Source organism: Patiria miniata, unplaced genomic scaffold (genome assembly GCF_015706575.1).
Source record: "Patiria miniata isolate m_02_andy unplaced genomic scaffold, ASM1570657v1 HiC_scaffold_5, whole genome shotgun sequence".
In the NCBI taxonomy this organism is placed as follows: domain Eukaryota; kingdom Metazoa; phylum Echinodermata; class Asteroidea; order Valvatida; family Asterinidae; genus Patiria; species Patiria miniata.
In genome coordinates, this window is record NW_024037072.1 from 20,395,134 (window position 1) to 20,414,746 (window position 19,613).

The window sequence follows — 19,613 nt, forward strand, 5'->3', positions numbered from 1 at the left end:
AGAGATACCCTTCATCACTTTCTTTAAAAAAAATTGCACCTGAACCAACGACATAGGATAAAATGAAATTGTTTTTTTCTTTGTAATTTCTTTTAAATTGTTGCTAAACAAAGGATCATGATAATTGCTGCTGCATTTGTCAAACCATGCCTTGGCACAAACACTTCCCAATTTTTTAAAATATTCTTCATGTACACAACAAGTCAGGTTTGCGTTGTTTATCTTTCACTGACTATACCCCCTCTAAGGATTTTTTTAAACGTTCACGACACAATCAACAAATTAATTGCCAACTTGTATTATTGCCTTGACACAAAAGTTTATAGCCATCATCAGATGGCTATTAATAACAAACCAGAAATCATTGGCTATTTTACAAACAAGATATCATTTTTTTTTTCAAGTTGTTTAAGCCGCCATCATATTAAGAAATTGTTAAATATATATAACAGATTAAATGAGGTATATCTAATAAACAGCCAAAAGAGGAATCAACTGTCCATTTTTCAATTTTTTTTCTTCAAATATTTTGCACACATACCAAGTACAACTAATGTTAATTCATGATACTGAAAACAAGCTACGTGTATAAGTGCCAAATCCCTGGCGAATTTCTTAAATACGTGACTTTTTCGGAGTAAATATTCCCACTGCCTAAACTTAATTTTGAAAAAAATTTTTTAAATGAACTAGTATGAAACATATCTGCCTCATTGGTAAAATGCCAGTAACAAAAACACAATTGGGGTGGACACAGATGTTGGAACACATCCTTACTGGAACAATAGCATAATGATATTTCCACCGACATCTTTTTAGTCTTTTATGACCTATTGTAGACAAAGTTTTCAAGTATCTACTTGTATGCAGCCAGGAATGCATAAAAACCTATTCACCATGCCAATCACAGATCTTGGGTTTAGTTTTTTTGCGTGATCTGTAGTAGGAAATGGCACAGCCACAAAAAATTCTCAGCCAATGGCCGGAGCTTTAACAGGCTTCTTGCATGACCACTTTAAGAAAGCTAACCTGTGATTGGTCAGTTTTCATGCCCAAAATGTGTCATAGCATGTGTTCTTGAACTGGCAATCATGGAGGTAGGCAGGCATTGAAAATATGATGTAATCATTGGCTAAAAAATAACAAAACTACCCCTCAAAAACAAACTAACATAAGCCTGCCCATAAAAAAACCATTCACATCGGATACTCAACGATGGGGTTATTTTTTGACTGATTATGCACTGCCTACATGTTTTTTGCCCTAAATGAGCATAAGTGGGGTTGGAAACTCACATGTTGAAGGAAATACAAAAGTACAGTTTTTTTTTGCTCTGAATTGGAGTACAAAATAACCCTGGAATGAATAAGAGTATGCGGCAGTTTCTTTTTTAACTCAAATGAATACTCCACTGCTACACACGGAATATACATAACCGTAATTCAAAACAATATGATCAATATTAATTTACAAACAAACGTAAACACTTTTAGGGCGGAGATAGGTGTATAAATTCATTTTCTGTATTCAAATATGTTCAACCTTTTTACTGGACTAGATATGGGGAAATATCTTAAACCATTAAATAATTTTTGTTAATATGCAGGTTATTATTTTCGATTTAGGAAAAGGATTGATAGTTTTATCAAATGGTTACAGGACTTTCATTTAAAAGACAAACAAAGTTGTCATTAAAGGCAAGTTTATTTTAACTTGAGCGATTTTTACAAGCATAAGAATCAAAACAGCTCATTATGAGAGGTTTATTATATATATATATATTTATATATATATATATTAAAACCAAGATAAATATTAGTTTTAAACTCTTCAAATGCTGCATTGTTGAAGTGATGTCTCCATAAAACAAACCCATAAAAATATTTGTTGTATTTAAAATAAAACAACATAATTGCTACAAGATTTGAGTATCGCACCCAAAAAAAGGTTTTGACATCACCGTCATGTTCATACTTAAGTTGTCATTAAAGAATATTGTATCATGCAGTTGGCATTCTTCTATTTGTATACAAGTTTTTCATAGATATTTCTTTCACCAACTGCGTGAGGAAATTCATATTTTTTTGGGGGGGGGGGGGGTAATTTAACCACATAGATTGTTGCAATTTTTTCATACCCCCTGACACACTGTGAGTGTTAAGTCTCAGAAAATTATGTATACGTATAAATTTCCACCCCAACCATTTGTTTTTTCTTTGTTAGCAATATCACATTTGAGATGTTATACTCATGCACATTCAGACATCTTAAATTATCGCCATGATAAATTAATCACAAAATACACTTCCATAAGGACATACTGGCAAGGGGAAGTATAAAAACAAACTTGTAACGTTGGCAAAAAAATGTCTGGTTTCAAGATAATCGTCTGGCCAGCTTTTTGTCATGGGCTCTGTTTTAACATGTCGTAAATTTCCCCCTTTTATAAGATGACACAAATTTGAGCAACGCCCCTTAAATAAAGAAGGGGTTTGATGAAAGACATGATTAAGAGTAACAGCTAAATGATCAACAAGTCAATTTCAAATGTGCTGATTGCACTGTCTTGATGAGCATCAAGCACAGCACACGTTTGAGCGCTTAAATGTTGATTAGAATAAAGTCTACAACTTTCCTGAACAAGTGTGGTTGCAAAACCTGCTCTGAAATAGACTGATTCATTAAAAAAAAATGACATCAGGCTGACAGTTAAGAACAAATTTCAAAGATGTTTTTCACAAACGTTTGAAATACACTGAGAAACAGCGCCGCTACAAATGTCCAAACAATCATCGCCTTGTTTTTTTTTTTTACACTCATGTATGACCAGTTGACCACTGTTACAAGTTTAACTGTTTTGAAAAAAACCCAGTTATTTGTTGCACCTCTAACTCTACATAATATACAATGTACAACACTCAGGAAAACGCTTGAAAAATTGCGTCAATAAATATTGGTTAATGCATCAGAAGTTAGCAACACACCGTCGTTATGTACAGATTAAGTGCAACCGAAGTTTGAAAAAAGTAGCTACACTGTACAAGGAAATGCAGTCGTCTACCGAGTGAAACAGATAACCGAAACCAAAAACAGCTGCAGAAATGAAATAAAAATATTTGGATAGATACATTTCTACTTTTGATACAGAATAATTTTTAACAGAATAACACATTTCAAAAAATATTCACTAGGGTTAAATCAAAAACTGTTTGAATGAGTTCTAGTTGCACATGTGCAATTGTCATTTGCATTGGTGTCCACACATTCATAACCACTGAACCTGTAGGTTTTAATGTATCATCTAACTTTAAAAAAAAATTGAAAACATAATAAATCATCTGTTTGACTTCATTGCAAAAATATATTGCACTTTTTCAATTGCCGTCCATTTTGCTGACAGTCGTTATACTTTAGCGACCATGACTGTTCCATGTTCAACGTTACAAGTGATCTCGGATCATTCAACTATTACAGAATTCTTTCTTAAGGCCAAAAAAAAAAAGGCTCCAGTTTCTGGTATGGAGTTTGCCCAAAAAGTGGTGCGGCGACGCGGCTGTTTTTTTTTGTCTCAAATGTCGGCTGATGACTGCAAATGGTGCCCGACTAAACTTAGTGCAAATATATGGGAGCATAAAGGTAGCTGAATTAAGAAAACAAACCTGTTCAAAATGTATTTTCATTTGTAATCAGTTGAAAGTGAAACTATTAACAATCTTTTTTTTATGTAGTTTTATTCCAGTCGCGGTTAGTCAAGCAGCAAAACGGTCAAGTCGAACTTAACTGTGTAATTGGGGGATTTTTGGCAAGAGTTTTTAGCACGAGGAACTATCAAGATCTATAAACGAAGCTGAAATACCACGCCACAGTCAATGCACAACTGATTTGAGGCAAAACTTATTCCAATTGAAAAATTGAATATTATCTTCGAAAATTAGATATTATTTTGAAATACACTTTTTGACATATTTTTTTTGTTTCCACACTCGTGAGCATGTGGACAAAAACCCGGCCGCCAGAACCAATGGAGATCAAACAATGGTCGGCGTGTGCAACCATGGCAACCCGGTTACCATCGTCATGGCAACCATCATTTCCGGCCATCTGCATTTTGACTGTTACCGGTTTGGGGCCGAAGGACATGGATAGCGTAAATGTCCACGGTATTTATTCCCAATAAATAAAAGTGTGATAAATTTTCAATACGTGTATGTTGATATGTGAGGGGAAAATAAGGTGTGCAACATTAAAAGCAAGTTAATGAACATCATGACCCTTTGGGGAAAACACATTTAAAAAAAAATTAATAATAAATAAAAACAAACCAATTGCTGTTCTCGATAGATTTACATGTAAATACACACACTTCTCTCCTTTATACACAAAACCACAAACAAAGCTGACACAGTGCTTAATGCGAAATATTGCCCATAATGTTCACAAAGTCATTATTTCTTCTTCCTTTTTTTTTTTTTTTTACAAAGAACAGTTTAAATATTACCTCACATATATTATTTACAAGGAAGCTAATGAGAGAAACTGCATTTCACATAATAATCTACCATAATAAATTAAGTAACAAGTACTGGTCCTTTTGTTTGCACAGAATGAAACTACTCATTTTCACACATTCAGAAAGTATGAGCAAATAATAAAAGAGTGTTTGTTACAGGCAAGACGGCCGAAGTGAACACTTCCTCCTGTGTACTATTATTGCACATGGTGCTAATTGTCTAGCTATATAATTTAACACGACGCCTTAAAATAGTGCGTGAAATAAATAAATAAATATGTTGCACGTGGTGGACCCACTGTGCAGAGATTAACCAAAAAAAAAAAATTGAATCACAATTCACAGGCAACGGCAGCAAGCTTCAAGACGATGTTGAGTTAGTGTTGCAATTGTTGATTTCCATTTACCTGTTTTGACTCCTACGAAAGCATGTGAATCGCAACATCAACAAACAAATATCGTCAACAAATGTGCAGTGTTTGGTGCAGACGAGGTAGCTGTATAGTGTCAACGTGGTTCTACCCGTGGCTTGACCCAACGCCGTTCGGTATGTACGTCTGCCCTTCCTTACCAAGCCGTGGTGAAAAGAACCGGAATATTTTGCTCCCTGCGTCTTTTGTGAAACCAAAGAAGCACTTCTGCACCCTTTTTCACAATTATGTCTAGACAAAAACTTTTGGTTGTCCTTCATCTTGACAACCGTCAAGAAAGCCAGAATCCTGACTTCTCTCATGATGATGTTTCGTAAACTGTAGATAAACTTGAAGTCCAAACTCTCGCCATTGCAGATGAATAAATACAATAGAAAATAAAATAAAAATGGAGAAAAAAAGTTTTCTTTACAATATAGCACGGCTGTCCCGAATAAACCGAATGTTCGAAAAAACAACCTACTCACATACGCACACGACTGTGATGTTACTTTACCATAAAGTTCCGGCGCAGTGTCAGGTGCCATATTTTTGTCGACGGTAACTTTTTTTTGTCGACGGCGGTGCATTATTCACATCTTCCTAGCACATTACAGCCCTTTACAGTTATAAAATGCTTGCTGCAAAACGCTCCAGCGCACCTGCATGCAAATTTTAACTGGCAACTTTTCACCGGCGCCGTATGCAGTTAGTTGCAGCTGGTAGTTTTGAATATCGGAATATTCAGTCAAACGCCGTTTCGAGTAATCCAATACTAAATTCAGTACATCAACTGATGCAGATATGGTAAATCTATGTATACATGTCTCCCTAAAAAAATGAGTATTTCTTGACTCAATCCAATTTCAAACTGTTCTGATGTCTTTGACTATTCAGTCTTGCTTCTCACGTGTACAATGTACCATAACTTTACTAACCTTATTCCCTGCGCGACTACTTTAATTTCACATACATGTAGTTTTCAGTCAAAATTTCTTAAAAACAAAATCAGAGAGTTCTTCACTAACTGTTAATTACAGTCAAAAGGCCTGAAATCTAGTATTTTTTTTTGGCAGGGGAAAATATTATACGTACCTACCAAGATTTGAATACCGCACATAATGTGCCTCTCAAAAGCAAAAGTTTATGAACGAGTTTAAAGGATTTAAATTATGAAACTTTTTTGCTTGGTCTATTCCTCAAAAAGGGCAGGATACCCTTCTTGTTCTTTTTTTTTTTTTTTTTTTTAAATCACACCACATACAGCTCTGGACTATGGCCTTATTCACTACCATTTAATATGAAAAACAGGGACCGATTCAGGGCAACTGTTTCAATATTCCAAGCTTCTTCCAAGTTTCTTTCATAATCTCACAGTAACATGCATCTCTTCTGGCCTTTCTCATGAGGCCTTCAAGTGTTGGCAGTTCTTAGGCGAGGCATCAAAACTCAACTCGGCTGCCTCTGCGTGCAAAAGCCTCGCTTGCCTCAAACAAATCCCTACTCCGTGCAGGCCTTGGAGCCTGCAGCAACTCCACTCTGATCCGCTTCTTCGAAGAGGACTTGGAAATTTGTTTCTTCGTCCAAATAGCCGTTGAGTTGCCTGCCAGTCCAGGGGTCAAGTTGCCGGGCCTCTGGTCCTACTTCTTCTTGTCGCCCCACTCGATGACATCGTAGGCTACCAGGCTGCACAGGGTCAGATACGTCAGCCACAGCATGACAAAGAAAGCGCTGGTCACCACCTGAAAGCCGGCCGGCCCCCCGAGTTCCCCGCCGATTCGGCTCATCTTACGCCGCACCATCAATAACACGATGGCCACGACGGCCAGGATGGTGAAGAGCATGACGGAGAAGCCCAGAGCCCCAGGGTCCACCTCAAAGCCTCTGGGTTCGTTGTAGTTGGCAATGGCTGCCATGGTCCACGCTACCCCGATCCCCAGGAACACGTTGACTGCGTTGCTGCCCGTCACGTTGCCGATGGAGGCATCGGCATGCTTGTCACCCACGGCAGCCACCTTGCTGGCAAATGTGTCTGTTGATAAAGATTCATCAATTGTTTTTTAAATCAGTGTTAATAGCAAAATTCACAATGGCACTAGGGTCTTAATGACCATGTCCCCCCTGGTCACCCCCTTTGTCCTGCCCCCTCTCCCCTGTTACACAACTTTCCTCGCCTTCCACCGCTGTGACCTGGGTTCGAATCCCGCCTGGGCCAACATGTGGATTGGGTTTTCAGTCCCTACCTGATTCCGTGGGTTTTCCTCCCACCTCTAAAACTGTAATTTCTTCTCATCGTCTTCTCTCTACAGGTTTCTTCAGGTTTGCGAGCTACAGTGCCTAGGGCGCTTTTGAGGAATCCTTGGTTTCATTACCAGAAATAAAATAATAATAATAACTGTATAACGAGGACTCATCTCTGACAAGCTGCAGAAACATTCCCTGAGGTGATTCATTTTGCATGATTCTAGAAATTCTGCATTACTTCAGGAATCTTGCTCGAGTAGGACTTTTCACACAAATGAGTGCCCGTATATCCCTGACTGTGATGTATTCAGCCTATCGGGGAGAAATTCCCCCTTAAAGTAGCCTTTAGTCAAGTCCCACGCGCCTATACCCAGACCATCCGGACACGTAACGCATGCCGGATGCTGGCACGTAAAAAGACTAGCCCGAGCGGCAAAGCCGCGAGGGCCTTTACTATCTCGTGGAACTAATCACTTATTCATTTATTCACGTAATATAAATCAAGCAATATAAACCAATCATCTAACGGTGGTTTGCTGTTACCAGCAACAGCACGCGCGCCATGGCTGTCTGGCGCCAGACGACGGCTGCATGATTTACGTTAGTAATTCTGCATTTTCATTGGTCAATTCACAACGGGTAATGCATTATGCATGTCTACCAATCGGTAGACAAATGTAAAGAAAAACATAAGCGTTCTCCACGAGATGGTAAAGGCCCTCGCGGCTACGCCGCTCGTCCTAGTCTTTTTACGTGTCAGCATCCGGGGTGCGTCACGTGTCCGGGTAAGCGCGTGGGACTTGACTAAAGGCTACCCTTAAAGGGACACTAGGTCCTGGAACAGCCCAATTGGGCTACAAAACGCGCTTTGAACAAGATGATGTTAATCGGAAATAACATTTTAAATTAGGATATAAACATCCACACAACTATCCTTTCAAATCTGGGTGTTTTTGTGTTATTCCTGTATTATGCGTGCGAGAACGAATTTCGGGGTCCACTTTTGCGACCCCATAAATTTGAGCTGTTTGGATGCTAGTTGTGATTTCATTCGTAAAGCGTTCACCTTTTGAGGACGTTGAAGAAACCACTTTTTTTGCATACCAGTGATTGGTCACCGCTGTTCCCAAGACACACAACGTGTATATTGTACACTGAGAACGACACAAAAAACGTTTTCGTACTCCGTCATGTCCGATGTAAACAAGCGGGTTTTTTTCGTCTTTTCTCGGGAACAGTAAGACATTAGGTTGGTTTCCTTTCAACCAGATCTTTGAAATGGGCTCAGTAAACAATCCAAAACATAAAATTTTCGGGGATTTCAGGACCTAGTGCCCCTTTAAATGTTCCAGGATTATTATTGAGATGCCTCACATGGCAAAAGGTAAGGGCATGTGAAGCATACCAGGTGCCATATGTTCCCAACCCCTCAGCTTTTTTTTTTTAGTGTGAGGGGGAATGCTTGATGTTCATGTTGAAATTGATGTTGTCTTGAGGAGAAACAATAAGGTCTCAGATTTCTCAGAAAAAAAGACATGGAGTCAACTCGAAAAATTGGATAAAAGTTTAAATGTAGGCTGAATTAATTTCAAAATGAAGGAGAACTATAAAGTATAATAGGACCAATTTTTTGAGAACTAAGTGTGACAGTTTGAGAATGTCCTCAATGTACATGTTACTTTAGACATAAATTAATCCAAACCTTAAATTCACTGCATGTTCTTTGTTATTAAAGTCGTAGATGCGTCATTGAAGGTAATAAGATTGATTTACACAAACGTGTCATTTGCTCAAGCACATTGGAGCGTCCAAGTAAGGCGAACTAGGAATAATCAATACCCATTATGGAAAAAAGGCATACCAGGTACACTGGTCCCCAGCGCCACAAATGAGATGGCGGTGACGGTGGCCTTGAGGTTGATGGTGCAGCCGAAGTGTTCAGCCAGGTCGCCGATGAAAGCCGTCAGAACCCCAATCATGACGATGGAAAAGACGAAGCAGGCCCAGCCGCCCAGGAGGTCGGTAGGCGGCACGATGGCAAACAGCAGCTTCCAGAAGATGGTCAGGAAGTGCATGACGTAGTCGCCACACGAGGGCAGCTTCTCCTCTCCACCGTCTTCCTCATCATCCCCTGTGGGTCAAAGGTCAAGGTTAACAGTAAAAGTAGGCCAGAAGTCCCAAACCTCTCAGAGAAAGTACACTTATATTTATCTGGAGCCCTTTCCCCGGAGCAAGTTCAGGCAAGGACCATTATGGGCTCTGTTCACAAGTACCCCCTCACTGGCAAGAAAGGGAGAGTTGGGGGAGACCATACAGTCTGGTTCCTCGACCTAAAGATGCCGACAAATTTCTGACTAATCTTAGATTCATCAGAAATAGATCTTTTATTTTGCTTTTCATTATTTATTTTCTTTCCCACCTCTTCAAAAACGTTAAAGAGGATGTGGAATGCTCGAAGACATTTCCGTCATTTTTCGGGTATATGTAGCCTAAGGTGTGATGAAATAAAAACGACTATTGTTTCTGTCATGAAATGAGTACAAAAGGTACTTTTGAGAGCTGTTTTTCATGTCCAGTTTCGACCCGAACGTGCAACTGTGTAAATGTCGTCGTTGCGGGCAGCAAACAAAACACAGTAAATCGTGACGTAATAAACAGGACTCCCGATGCACAGTAGCATACACGAGTCCTGTTTATTACGTCACGATTTACTGTGTTTTGTTTGCTGCCCGCAACGACGACTTTTACACAGTTGCACGTTCGGGTCGAAACTGGACCTGAAAACAGCTCTCAAAAGTACCTTTTGTACTCATTTCATGACAGAAACAATAGTCGTTTTTATTTCATCACACCTTAGGCTACATATACCCGGAAAATGACGGAAATGTCTTCGAGCATTCCACAACATCTTTAAGGTCTACCTGTGCACATCTTTTGATCATAGGTGACATTGTGACATACCTGCACTGACTGTGAGTGCCTCAACAAACTGCTCCCTCCATGACGAGGTACCGACCACCAAAGAAACGTTGGTCTTCTGGATCAACTTGTCGACAGTGTTCTGAAATATTAAAAAAAGGGTAACTCAACAGTCATTCCATTAGGACTCCAGATACTTCATTGGAGAAGTACATTTATAGGCGTGGCCGTGGGTGGGATTACCTCAGCCAATGACCTCATGCTTGACTTGCCATGGGAAAACCAGTTTCTCATCCAAAGGATATCGATAATACACAGGTGATGAGTGCCTAGAAAGCCACGTTTGTTTTTTTTTGTTTTTGTTTTTGGAGTTCATTCTTGATTTCCCTACGTATAGACTCACACAGTCATTCATGCAGAAATGAGAACACAGGCAATATAAGATTGTATGGTGCATTCGCAGACGGGGCCAGAAATCTGGGCCTAACCGATTTCTGCCCAAGATGACTGGAGTGTTTAATCAATAGAGAGAGGTGGCCGGCTGGAATGATGTCAATGGTTACCGGTGGAATAACACTGGTGCCCGCTTCTGAGGCTCCATACATTAAATAATAAAAACTGCACGTACGGCTTCTGCAATGCTGTTGAAATGATTAATTATTAATTATGCTCATGACATATTAAACAGATAAATGAAGTGTTATAAAAATAAAATCCAATTACTTACAGTTATAAAATGACAGAATTAATTAAAATCTAATTTGATTGGCTCATGGTGTACATGCAAGTAGGATGTATTTTTGTAAGCTATCCAAATCATTTTGGCTTTATTCCTGGTTTGGTTAATACTACGGCCCTAGAAACTACAGAGGCTTACACATCATGTACATAAAACCTGTCCTATTAATATAAGCTGCTGTTTAATTTCAGCTGCTGAGATGAAGTCCATGTATATACCGATGGGGAAAATGGCCAAGAAATCACCAGTTAACTCCAGCCTGGTTAGCTCACAGGTCCTTAGGCTCAATCCATTAGAACATCACAGCTGCAATGGAGCGTGTTACTCGTGTTTACACGTGTGTATTCACCCGAGTGCGCGAGTGGTGAGAGTTTGACCTGCAGGCACGGGATGCATGTACGGTAGTTTAAACACTCTCAGCCTGAACGCATACTCTTCATACATACGACAAGTCCATATTTGTTTCCATAATATTTCAACACAGCATGTAAACATTAAGGAGCTTTCCAATGTGAACTGTGTAAATGTTTCTGATTTTCTGTTCCTAATACAATATATGCATGTTGTCATACTATTTAGGGGAGACCTGAATATACATTCACATACACATAATTTCAATTCAAGGGCGTAATTCCAGGGGGGGGGGGGGGGAGAGGGGGTGATGGGGAGGATATATCCCCCCCCCCCCCCCACAATCTTCTGATCAGGGAGGGAATGGGCCTTTGAATTTGAACCATTCCCCAAGATTTCTGTGGTTATAGAAACAAGAAAACAAAACAAATTGTAAATTTCCGATAGTCCCAATGTATTAGTTCAGAAAACCGGAGAACAATGCAAACAATTTAAATGCACCATTTTGCAAGGGACGAAAGTTCGCAAGTTCGCATACTGTACATTTGTATCATTAACAGCATCCCCTAAAGTCACATGACTTCACCCGCCCTCCCCCCCCCCCCACCCCCACCCCATTTGCCACAGCCGGGCAATTGTTGGATTATGGGTCATCCCGCATCTCCCCCCCCACTCACCGACACGGATTTATGCCACTGTGTAACTTCCTGTATAAAACTCAACTCAACTTTAAACTCAATTTCCCCATGCTACTATTGCAGTCCCAAACAATTTCCCACAGTTATGGCTATGGCTATGGCTACTGACAGCATGTTCCCTACTACTCTACTAATGCGAGGGCATGTGTTGGCCTTTAACCTATGCCATCTCGGGTTCCACGAATATGGCACCTCCAGACCAGTTTATCCATCATGGCAGTCCTCAGTTCATTAACACTGTCAAGGCCTGTTTCGCTTCGTAGTACACTTGGTAGTACACTGATGCATGCTCCCACCTAGTTGTTATTCTCAAAGTCCCAAACAATAACTCAAGACAAGAGATTCAGATGCGGCCTTTCATTGACCGTCTTGGTAACGTGACCCCAGGGTAATGTGCACACATGACAGTTTCCTTCTCTCACGAGTTACAAGATTATAGTACATAGTGACAAACTCTAATGTGCTGAACGTCAATGTAGCCAACAGATTGTCCGATTCATTCGCAACTGGTGGATTATTCATGAGCACTCAATCCTGTGAAATGCCCTGAAAGAAAACAGGATTACTTTTTCTGTTTTTAAACCGACGGTACGTGCCGAGGTCAAATCAGGAAGCGCTTGTACATACATCCCAAGCCATCCTATGATTTTCCACGCAATCACGGATGTGCAGTTAAAGGGGCATTCCTGGAATGCGCACATTTTGTCACATTTGATGTTAATTGGAAAGAGCATTTAAAAGTAGGATATAAATGTCCACACAACTATCCTCTAAAAATTTGGCGTTTTTGTGTTATTCTTGCGAGAAAGAATTTCGGGGGGTGAGAAGTTTGACTCTCAAATATCGAGCTGTGCTAGTTGTGAATCCTGCCGCACATGTTCAATGAGAGCATCATATTTTGCAGGCATGCAAGAAACAACATTTGTGTAATGGTGCTGTGTGTATTATGTGTCACACACACACAACGTGTACCACACAATGTACTTAAGTTTTCGAGTATGAAAGTACAGTTTCAAAATGCTCTTATTTTAACCAGGATGAATTTCCTTGGCTGAAATTTGGACTTGTGTGCATGTCTCCAGAGGGCACGGTGTATCAGATCACGAGAACAAAGAAATGTCTCCACATGAATACAAATTTCAGTATGCGTGAATTGGCATGGCTGGAAATATGTTTGCGCATGCCACAAAGTGTCCGCTGGTCCGATGTAAACAATTGGTGGTTTTTTCCCGTCTTTTGTCGGGAACGGTAAGACATTAGGTTAGTTTCCTTTCAACCAGACCTTTGAAATAGGATAAGAAAACAATCCAAAACAAAATTTTGGGGGGATTTCAGGCCGTAATGCCGCTTTAAGACATGGAGTAACATGTACGTGTTCTAAATCAAACCTCGATGCTTTTTGTGTGCGCGCGTGGGCGTCATTACGCTCGTAGACAATACCGCTAGAAGGGCTGTCCCGAGTTGTCTCCCAATGCAATTAGCATTGACTCAATTGTGGGCAACCGTGGTCTCAGATCTGCAAATATATGGGTCAGTGTTTATCAAGCTTTCCATTAAGCCTGACGGGTTCACTATCACATACAGGGAGTTGGGGACTTAAATCACTGTAAACAGCAACGGGAGGATCAGAAGAAAAAAAAGAAAAAAGGATTTATAGGTTAGCTACATGTATGTAAGAGTGGGACGGCAGCTCCAAACTGCAGGGATGAATACTCATTAAAGGTATAGTCAATCATTTGTAATTTGCGCATTTTGTTCGTTTGAAGCAACAAAAGTGCTCAAGATCTAAAGAAGGGTGCTGAACAACTAACCTGATGAAGTTTCATCTCAGCTTTAGCTGTATATTACGAGAAAAACAACATTCTCGGATACCTCGATTTCAAATCAAAAGTTGCTGAATCATGTTTTGAATTTGGCCTGAATTCAGCGTCCGAGACATGTTCATGTTCTCACTGAGCCGATTGCTGCTACGGGATGTCGCGCATTGATCCGACGAATTATAGCAACTGCGCGCGTGTGTGCGTGTGTGCGTCGTGCCAATGCTTGTGCGCGCTTCGTCGAATAACAAAACGAACTACTTAAGAAGCACCGTTGGAAAGAACTCCTTTCGTTGATTTTTTCAGAATGACAGCTTGCCAGAAAGAATAATTTCACAGGGAGTTTAGCCCCCTTAATATGTTTCACCCAAGTATGTTTTTTAACAATAATTACGCCAGTTACTTTTTGGATAGCTGCAAATGATGGACTCTGGCTTTAAGTAACAAGTATGAATATTCATTAAGTAAATTCATTAAGTAAGTACAAATGTACATGTTCATTACGTAACAAATGTGGGGATGCAGTGCAACACTTTAAGAGCATATGGCAAAACGTAAATAACAGAAGTGAAACTGTGCTCACCAGAACAGTGCTATGTGTATACATTTCAAATCTCAAGATCTGTGACCTGTCAACTGATATTATTGCTGCTCTACCCGTGCTCATTTTTGTTCTAACAACAAATTTTCATTTTGTTCTTTTTATTTAAACAATTTTTTTTTTTTTCTGTTTTGGACGTTTTCAACTGTCTGAAAAAATATTCTTAAAAAAAAAATGGTGGTTGCTTTTTCGCCAATAACGCACAAACATTCTGCAAAAATTATTTGTCGGGCCACAAGTAATTCAAAATTTGCACAGTTATTATTCCATAACTAAATGAGGGGAACTTGTTTTGTTTGATGTTTCATTCAAAAGGGAATAACTTTTTTATTGTCAGAAAAAAAGTAGCAATTTAAAGATATAGTCCATCATTTGTAATTTGTGCATTTTGTTCATTTGAAGCAACAAAAGTGTTCAAAATCTAATGAAGGATACTGAACAACTAACCTGATGAAGTTTCAGTTCAGCTTCAGCTGTATATTCCAAGAAAAACAGCATTCTAGGATCTCAATTTCAAATCAAAAGTTGCTGAATCATGTTTTGAATTGCAGCTATACGCGATGTCGGGCACTGATCCGACGAATTATAGCAACCACGCAGCCTGTGCGTCGTGCCAATGCTTGTGTGTGCTGCGCCGAATAACAAAACGAACTACTAATTTAAATTTTCCTACGGTGCGTCTTGAGACGCCCCGTTGGAAAGGCCTTCTTTCGTTGATTACTTCAAAATGATAGCTTGCCGGAAAGATTAATTTCACAGGGAGTTTAGTCCACTTACTACATGTACCTTTCAACCAAGTATGTTTTTCAACAATAATACGCCAGTTACTTTTTCGGATGGCTGCAAATGATGGACTATAGCTTTAAACAAGCTCTGTATTTTTAAGGTGAAACTTGAAATAGCATGGGAGACGTACTTCAGCATTGCAATAATTAGCCAAATCAAAGTCTCTAGCAAGTGGTATAGAAGCAATATGTATGTCATTCGAGCAGATGACATATTGTTTATACATTTCAATGCATCAATGACTTTCATTTCATGATCTGCTATTATTAGGAAGCCTGTGAAAATTAGGTTAATGACAAGTGTGAATGTATCTAGAGCACGCAGACTGAAACCAGCCTTTGATAATGAGCTTAACAGATGTTGACCTGATTAAACAATATGATAGTCTCTGCAATTTTGATGTAAACAAGTAGCCATATATTTTCCAAAATGATGTTTCACTTCTGATCCTAATCAGGTGGGAAATATTCATTTGCAAACATCAAAAACAAAACTACCAAATTATTACAAAATACCTACTTGACTGTAAGTGAATAATAGTCCCAAGCATCATGGCAACTGGTGTGCTGTCATTTTTGTATCGTTTTCCAACAATGGTCGGCAGACCACCTTTGGAAAAAAATGTTTTTTTTTTCAAATACTGTCCCCAATTTAGTTAGTCCACATTTTGTTTTGACAGTAACACATAAAATGGGTGCAAGCCAACCAGTCTGGTTCCCTGACCTCAAAATTCCCCGACGTCAATAAATTGCTCTGTTTCGTCTGAAGTAGGTTCAGGGAACCAGACTACAAGAACGGCATTTTTTCCAGCATCTATGAACCCAAAACTTTAAACAGGTCAGTGTGACATTATTTGCTATAAAATACCAACTCCCAAATTCATCCATTTCTGAAAACTACAGCAAAAGCAAACGTTGTATCTTTGAGTTGCTCTCCACATTGTATTATTATCAAGCTTCACCCCAAACAATAGCTTTTTTTTTTAAATCGCTAATTTTCTAGCAATACAAAAGTTATTCACTTTTGAATGGGAGATCAAACAATGAAATTTAAAATCGAACTTTTAGTTATGAAATTTGTAATTTTCTTTCAAATTATTGGCAGCGCGACAAACATTTATCTTATTTGAAACAGTAAAAGCAACCAAAAATGCAACTTTATTTTCAGAGGGTTGAAATCCTACAAAATAGACAGGAGTGGCCTTTTAGGAGGAAAAAAATTAATATATAGCACGGATAAAGCAACTTTAACCCTAACTCCCTAGGCAACGTTGCTGATGCAACCTCAATCCTGCAAAATCCTCCAACTGCCTCCATGTAAAAATAGCATACAGCCTCAATCCTCCAAAATTCTCTGTTAGTCAATCCAGCAAAATCCTCCAGCAATCACTGTCAGTATGTTGAGGCAGAGCCAGTGACATCCTGAAGCAGTGCAGAGGATTTCAAGTATAATCTAGGCCTACATTTATGCATGGCTGAGCATAAACAACACCAGGTCCAGCCCAAGACCTCGACACAGCGCATCCTCCAAAACCAGCCACATCACTTTTTGCCATATAGCCTCAATCCTGCAAGATCCTCCATATTGCAAAGAGGATTTTGGAAGATTTGGGAAGGATAGGGTTAAAGAAGAACTATTTTGGTATGCAACAGGTCTGCTGGGGATTTGGCGAATCCATGAAATTCACAAAATGACCTTATCATGACTATTTACTAGTTGTGTCTGATAGGGCATGACTCAAGACCTTTCAGCCATGCAGTTACGAAGCAAATATAAACGCCTACATGTGCTCATGAGTGGAACATCAATACTGCACATGACAAATTACAGTTTATTTGAATGAACAAGTTGTTCAAGATTCTAAGAGCAAAGGGGCAATCTGCCACCCACATCGCATCACTTCCCTTCAACCCCGGTGACATTTAGCCAAACATTCTTTTCCATTAAGACTGGAAAGCACTACCACTTCCCAATCGGTCCAAGAAGAGAACAACAAAAAAAGAAGATCGTTGACGTAAACAGCACTGAGCACACAACACAAACATATGAATTTTTAATTTGTTGTTGGTGTTAATTCAGTAGTCCCTGTAATATGCTTCTTTTTTTAAAGTAACCTTTAGCTGTGTTCATCAAAGGCTACATGTGGGCAGGATTCCCAGAAAGTGGACATGATGGAAAAGTGGAAAATACAAGCATCATCACTCAAACATGGTATCAAATGAAAAAGGAAGAACTTTTATTTGAATGGCGAGCCAGTGAGCGAGAACTCGGTTTATATAAATGTATTTTTTTTCTTCAAAACTCTGTTTTTGGGGCTAAAATCATAGAGTTTAGGTAGTCATTTTGGAATCTTGTTTTCACATGCAAATGCACGTGTTACTGTAGGTTTTTGTTTTTGAGGTAGACAGAAAGGTTCATATAATTATAAGATGGAATTTTTGCGTCGGGGTGATATAAATCAAATTAGGTTTTGCCCTTCACTGACGTTTAAACACTGTATACTCAGTGTGTTACCTCCCGAGTGAAAGTTGGAAAAAATCACTTGGGTGGGACTCGAACCCACGACCTCCTGCTTTCTAGTGCAGATGTCTTACCACTCAACCACCGAGGTAACGGGATCGGTTGGCTGGTTCGAATCTGATTCGAATAAAATTACCCAGACAGGTAACGTCCGTAACATTTAATCGAACAACAAAAACATGACAACATCTAAGTCCCTTTTTGCAAAATGTCATTGGTGTTTTTAAATTTATAGAGTGAGCTATATCTAGGACAACATAGTAATTCCATTAAATTCTTGCAAGTAACTTCACAGACTTTTATCATTGGGTACAGAAAATCAAAAAGTATGTCTTAAAGTGTAACGTAACAGTCGTTACACAGCAATAGACCTTTCTTTTGTTTGTAAACATTGGCGCCATTTTATATGGGCTGCCGCAAGCGCATAAATTGAAGCCGTGGTTGGCAACATGTTTTTCCCAAACAAGTCCCCATAACGCCCTCAATACAAAGTAAAAAAGCATGGTTAGGAATTATGTTGAAGCTTTGTTGACAATTTTGAATTTCCAACAATCAAATAATATTTTGGTTATCTGTAATAACTCGTTTTCATTTTTTGCAGTGTTGGACCTTCCATAGTTTTGCAACCCGTGGTTGGCAAAAAAATGCAGGTTGCCAAGCAAGCGTAGTATACAAATATTGAATGCTTCGAGTGGTGTAGTAAAACTAGCCTCCCGAGGTGATCCATGGACCATTCTATTTTCCCAAGGCGAAGCCGAGGGAAAATAGAATGGTCCATGGATCACCGAGGGAGGCTAGTTTTACTTCACCACGAGATAAAGCATTCAATATTTGTTTTATAACACTTCACCCACAGATTCTGCTTGATTTTAATATTTTACATTATTTAAATCTGAACACAGTTGAAATAAACTTCAATTTCAATACAAAATTGGTGGAAAATGTATTTCTCTCTTAAAAACTAACCCTTCGCGAAATGTTTGAACCCAAGTCTGCGGCGCGCTCTCTTTGGAATAATACGCGCTACGCACAACGCGCAACGCGCACACCAGCATGCATTTGCACACAAATACCGCACCGTGGAAATAGTACTTTGGTTGCTAATGGTATAGTACTTTGGTTGCTATGCGCATAGTACTTTTGGCCGTGCACAGAAAGATAGCAAAATTAGAAAGTAACATGTGACTCGCTCTCGGCCAATCAAGACACAGAATCTGTGGGTGAGGTGTTATAAAAAGGTCTATATCTCATTAACATTATGTCATGTTGTACATGAAGGTCCAAGCTAGAGTTGTGCCAAAAATATGTCTAAATTGATTTTTAAGCTCTGAATGTAACATCTGTAACGACGGAATTGCCCACCTAAATATTTCATTTGTCGGCATGCGCAAGACCATAACATTCTTTACAAACAATATCCACAGTCTATAACCTGGACAAGTACAGGTAAATAGTCAGCAAAACATTGAACTGGCCTCAATTACATGTACACGTATACCAGCATCTTTCTTACTTTTTATATATGTCGGGTCACTCGGGTGAGCCGATAGATCAACTCTTATTGCCACGAGCTGGAAACAACAGCTCAGAATTATAATTGTGCATTGTTTTAGTTCCGATTAATGCAGGTAATTAATTTTGTAGTTAAAAGAGTTGATAATGGGATGACCTTGACTTTCAGTCAATAATGCAGGTTGAGAAAATGGACTGATTAAAAAAAAACTAAAATAGCTTTACAAGAAACAAGGGCTCTATGCCGGTAGCTGGATAAATACGAAAAATAACAATTGCAGAGGATTTATGTGGAAAGACCATGTAAATTGACTGTCTGTAAGATGGTTCTCTAAAGAACCAGATGTGTTCAAGGAATGTACAACATTTGCTTTTGCTGCAATTTTCAGAAATAAATGGATTTGCAGGATTAGAACGTTATAACAAATATTGTTAAACTGACTTGCTTCACGTTTTGGGCTTGTAGATGCTGGAAAAATCAAGCAAACCAATCATGTTCTTGCAGT

At 39.1% G+C, this 19,613-nt stretch overlaps 1 protein-coding gene across 1 annotated transcript in view; it reads right to left on the minus strand.

Moving 5' to 3' along the window:
• Positions 1-5,500: 5,500 nt before the first annotated feature.
• LOC119741282 (sodium/calcium exchanger 1-like) overlaps positions 5,501-19,613 on the minus strand; it is a 30,497-nt gene continuing 16,384 nt past the window's right edge. Inside the window, exons 5-7 of the mRNA XM_038217036.1 lie at positions 10,126-10,225; positions 9,026-9,295; positions 5,501-6,952 (exon numbers count right to left, since the gene is read on the minus strand). Coding sequence (XP_038072964.1) covers positions 6,561-6,952; positions 9,026-9,295; positions 10,126-10,225 — 762 coding nt within the window. The 3' untranslated portion in view covers positions 5,501-6,560. The remainder of the gene's footprint in view (positions 6,953-9,025; positions 9,296-10,125; positions 10,226-19,613) is intronic.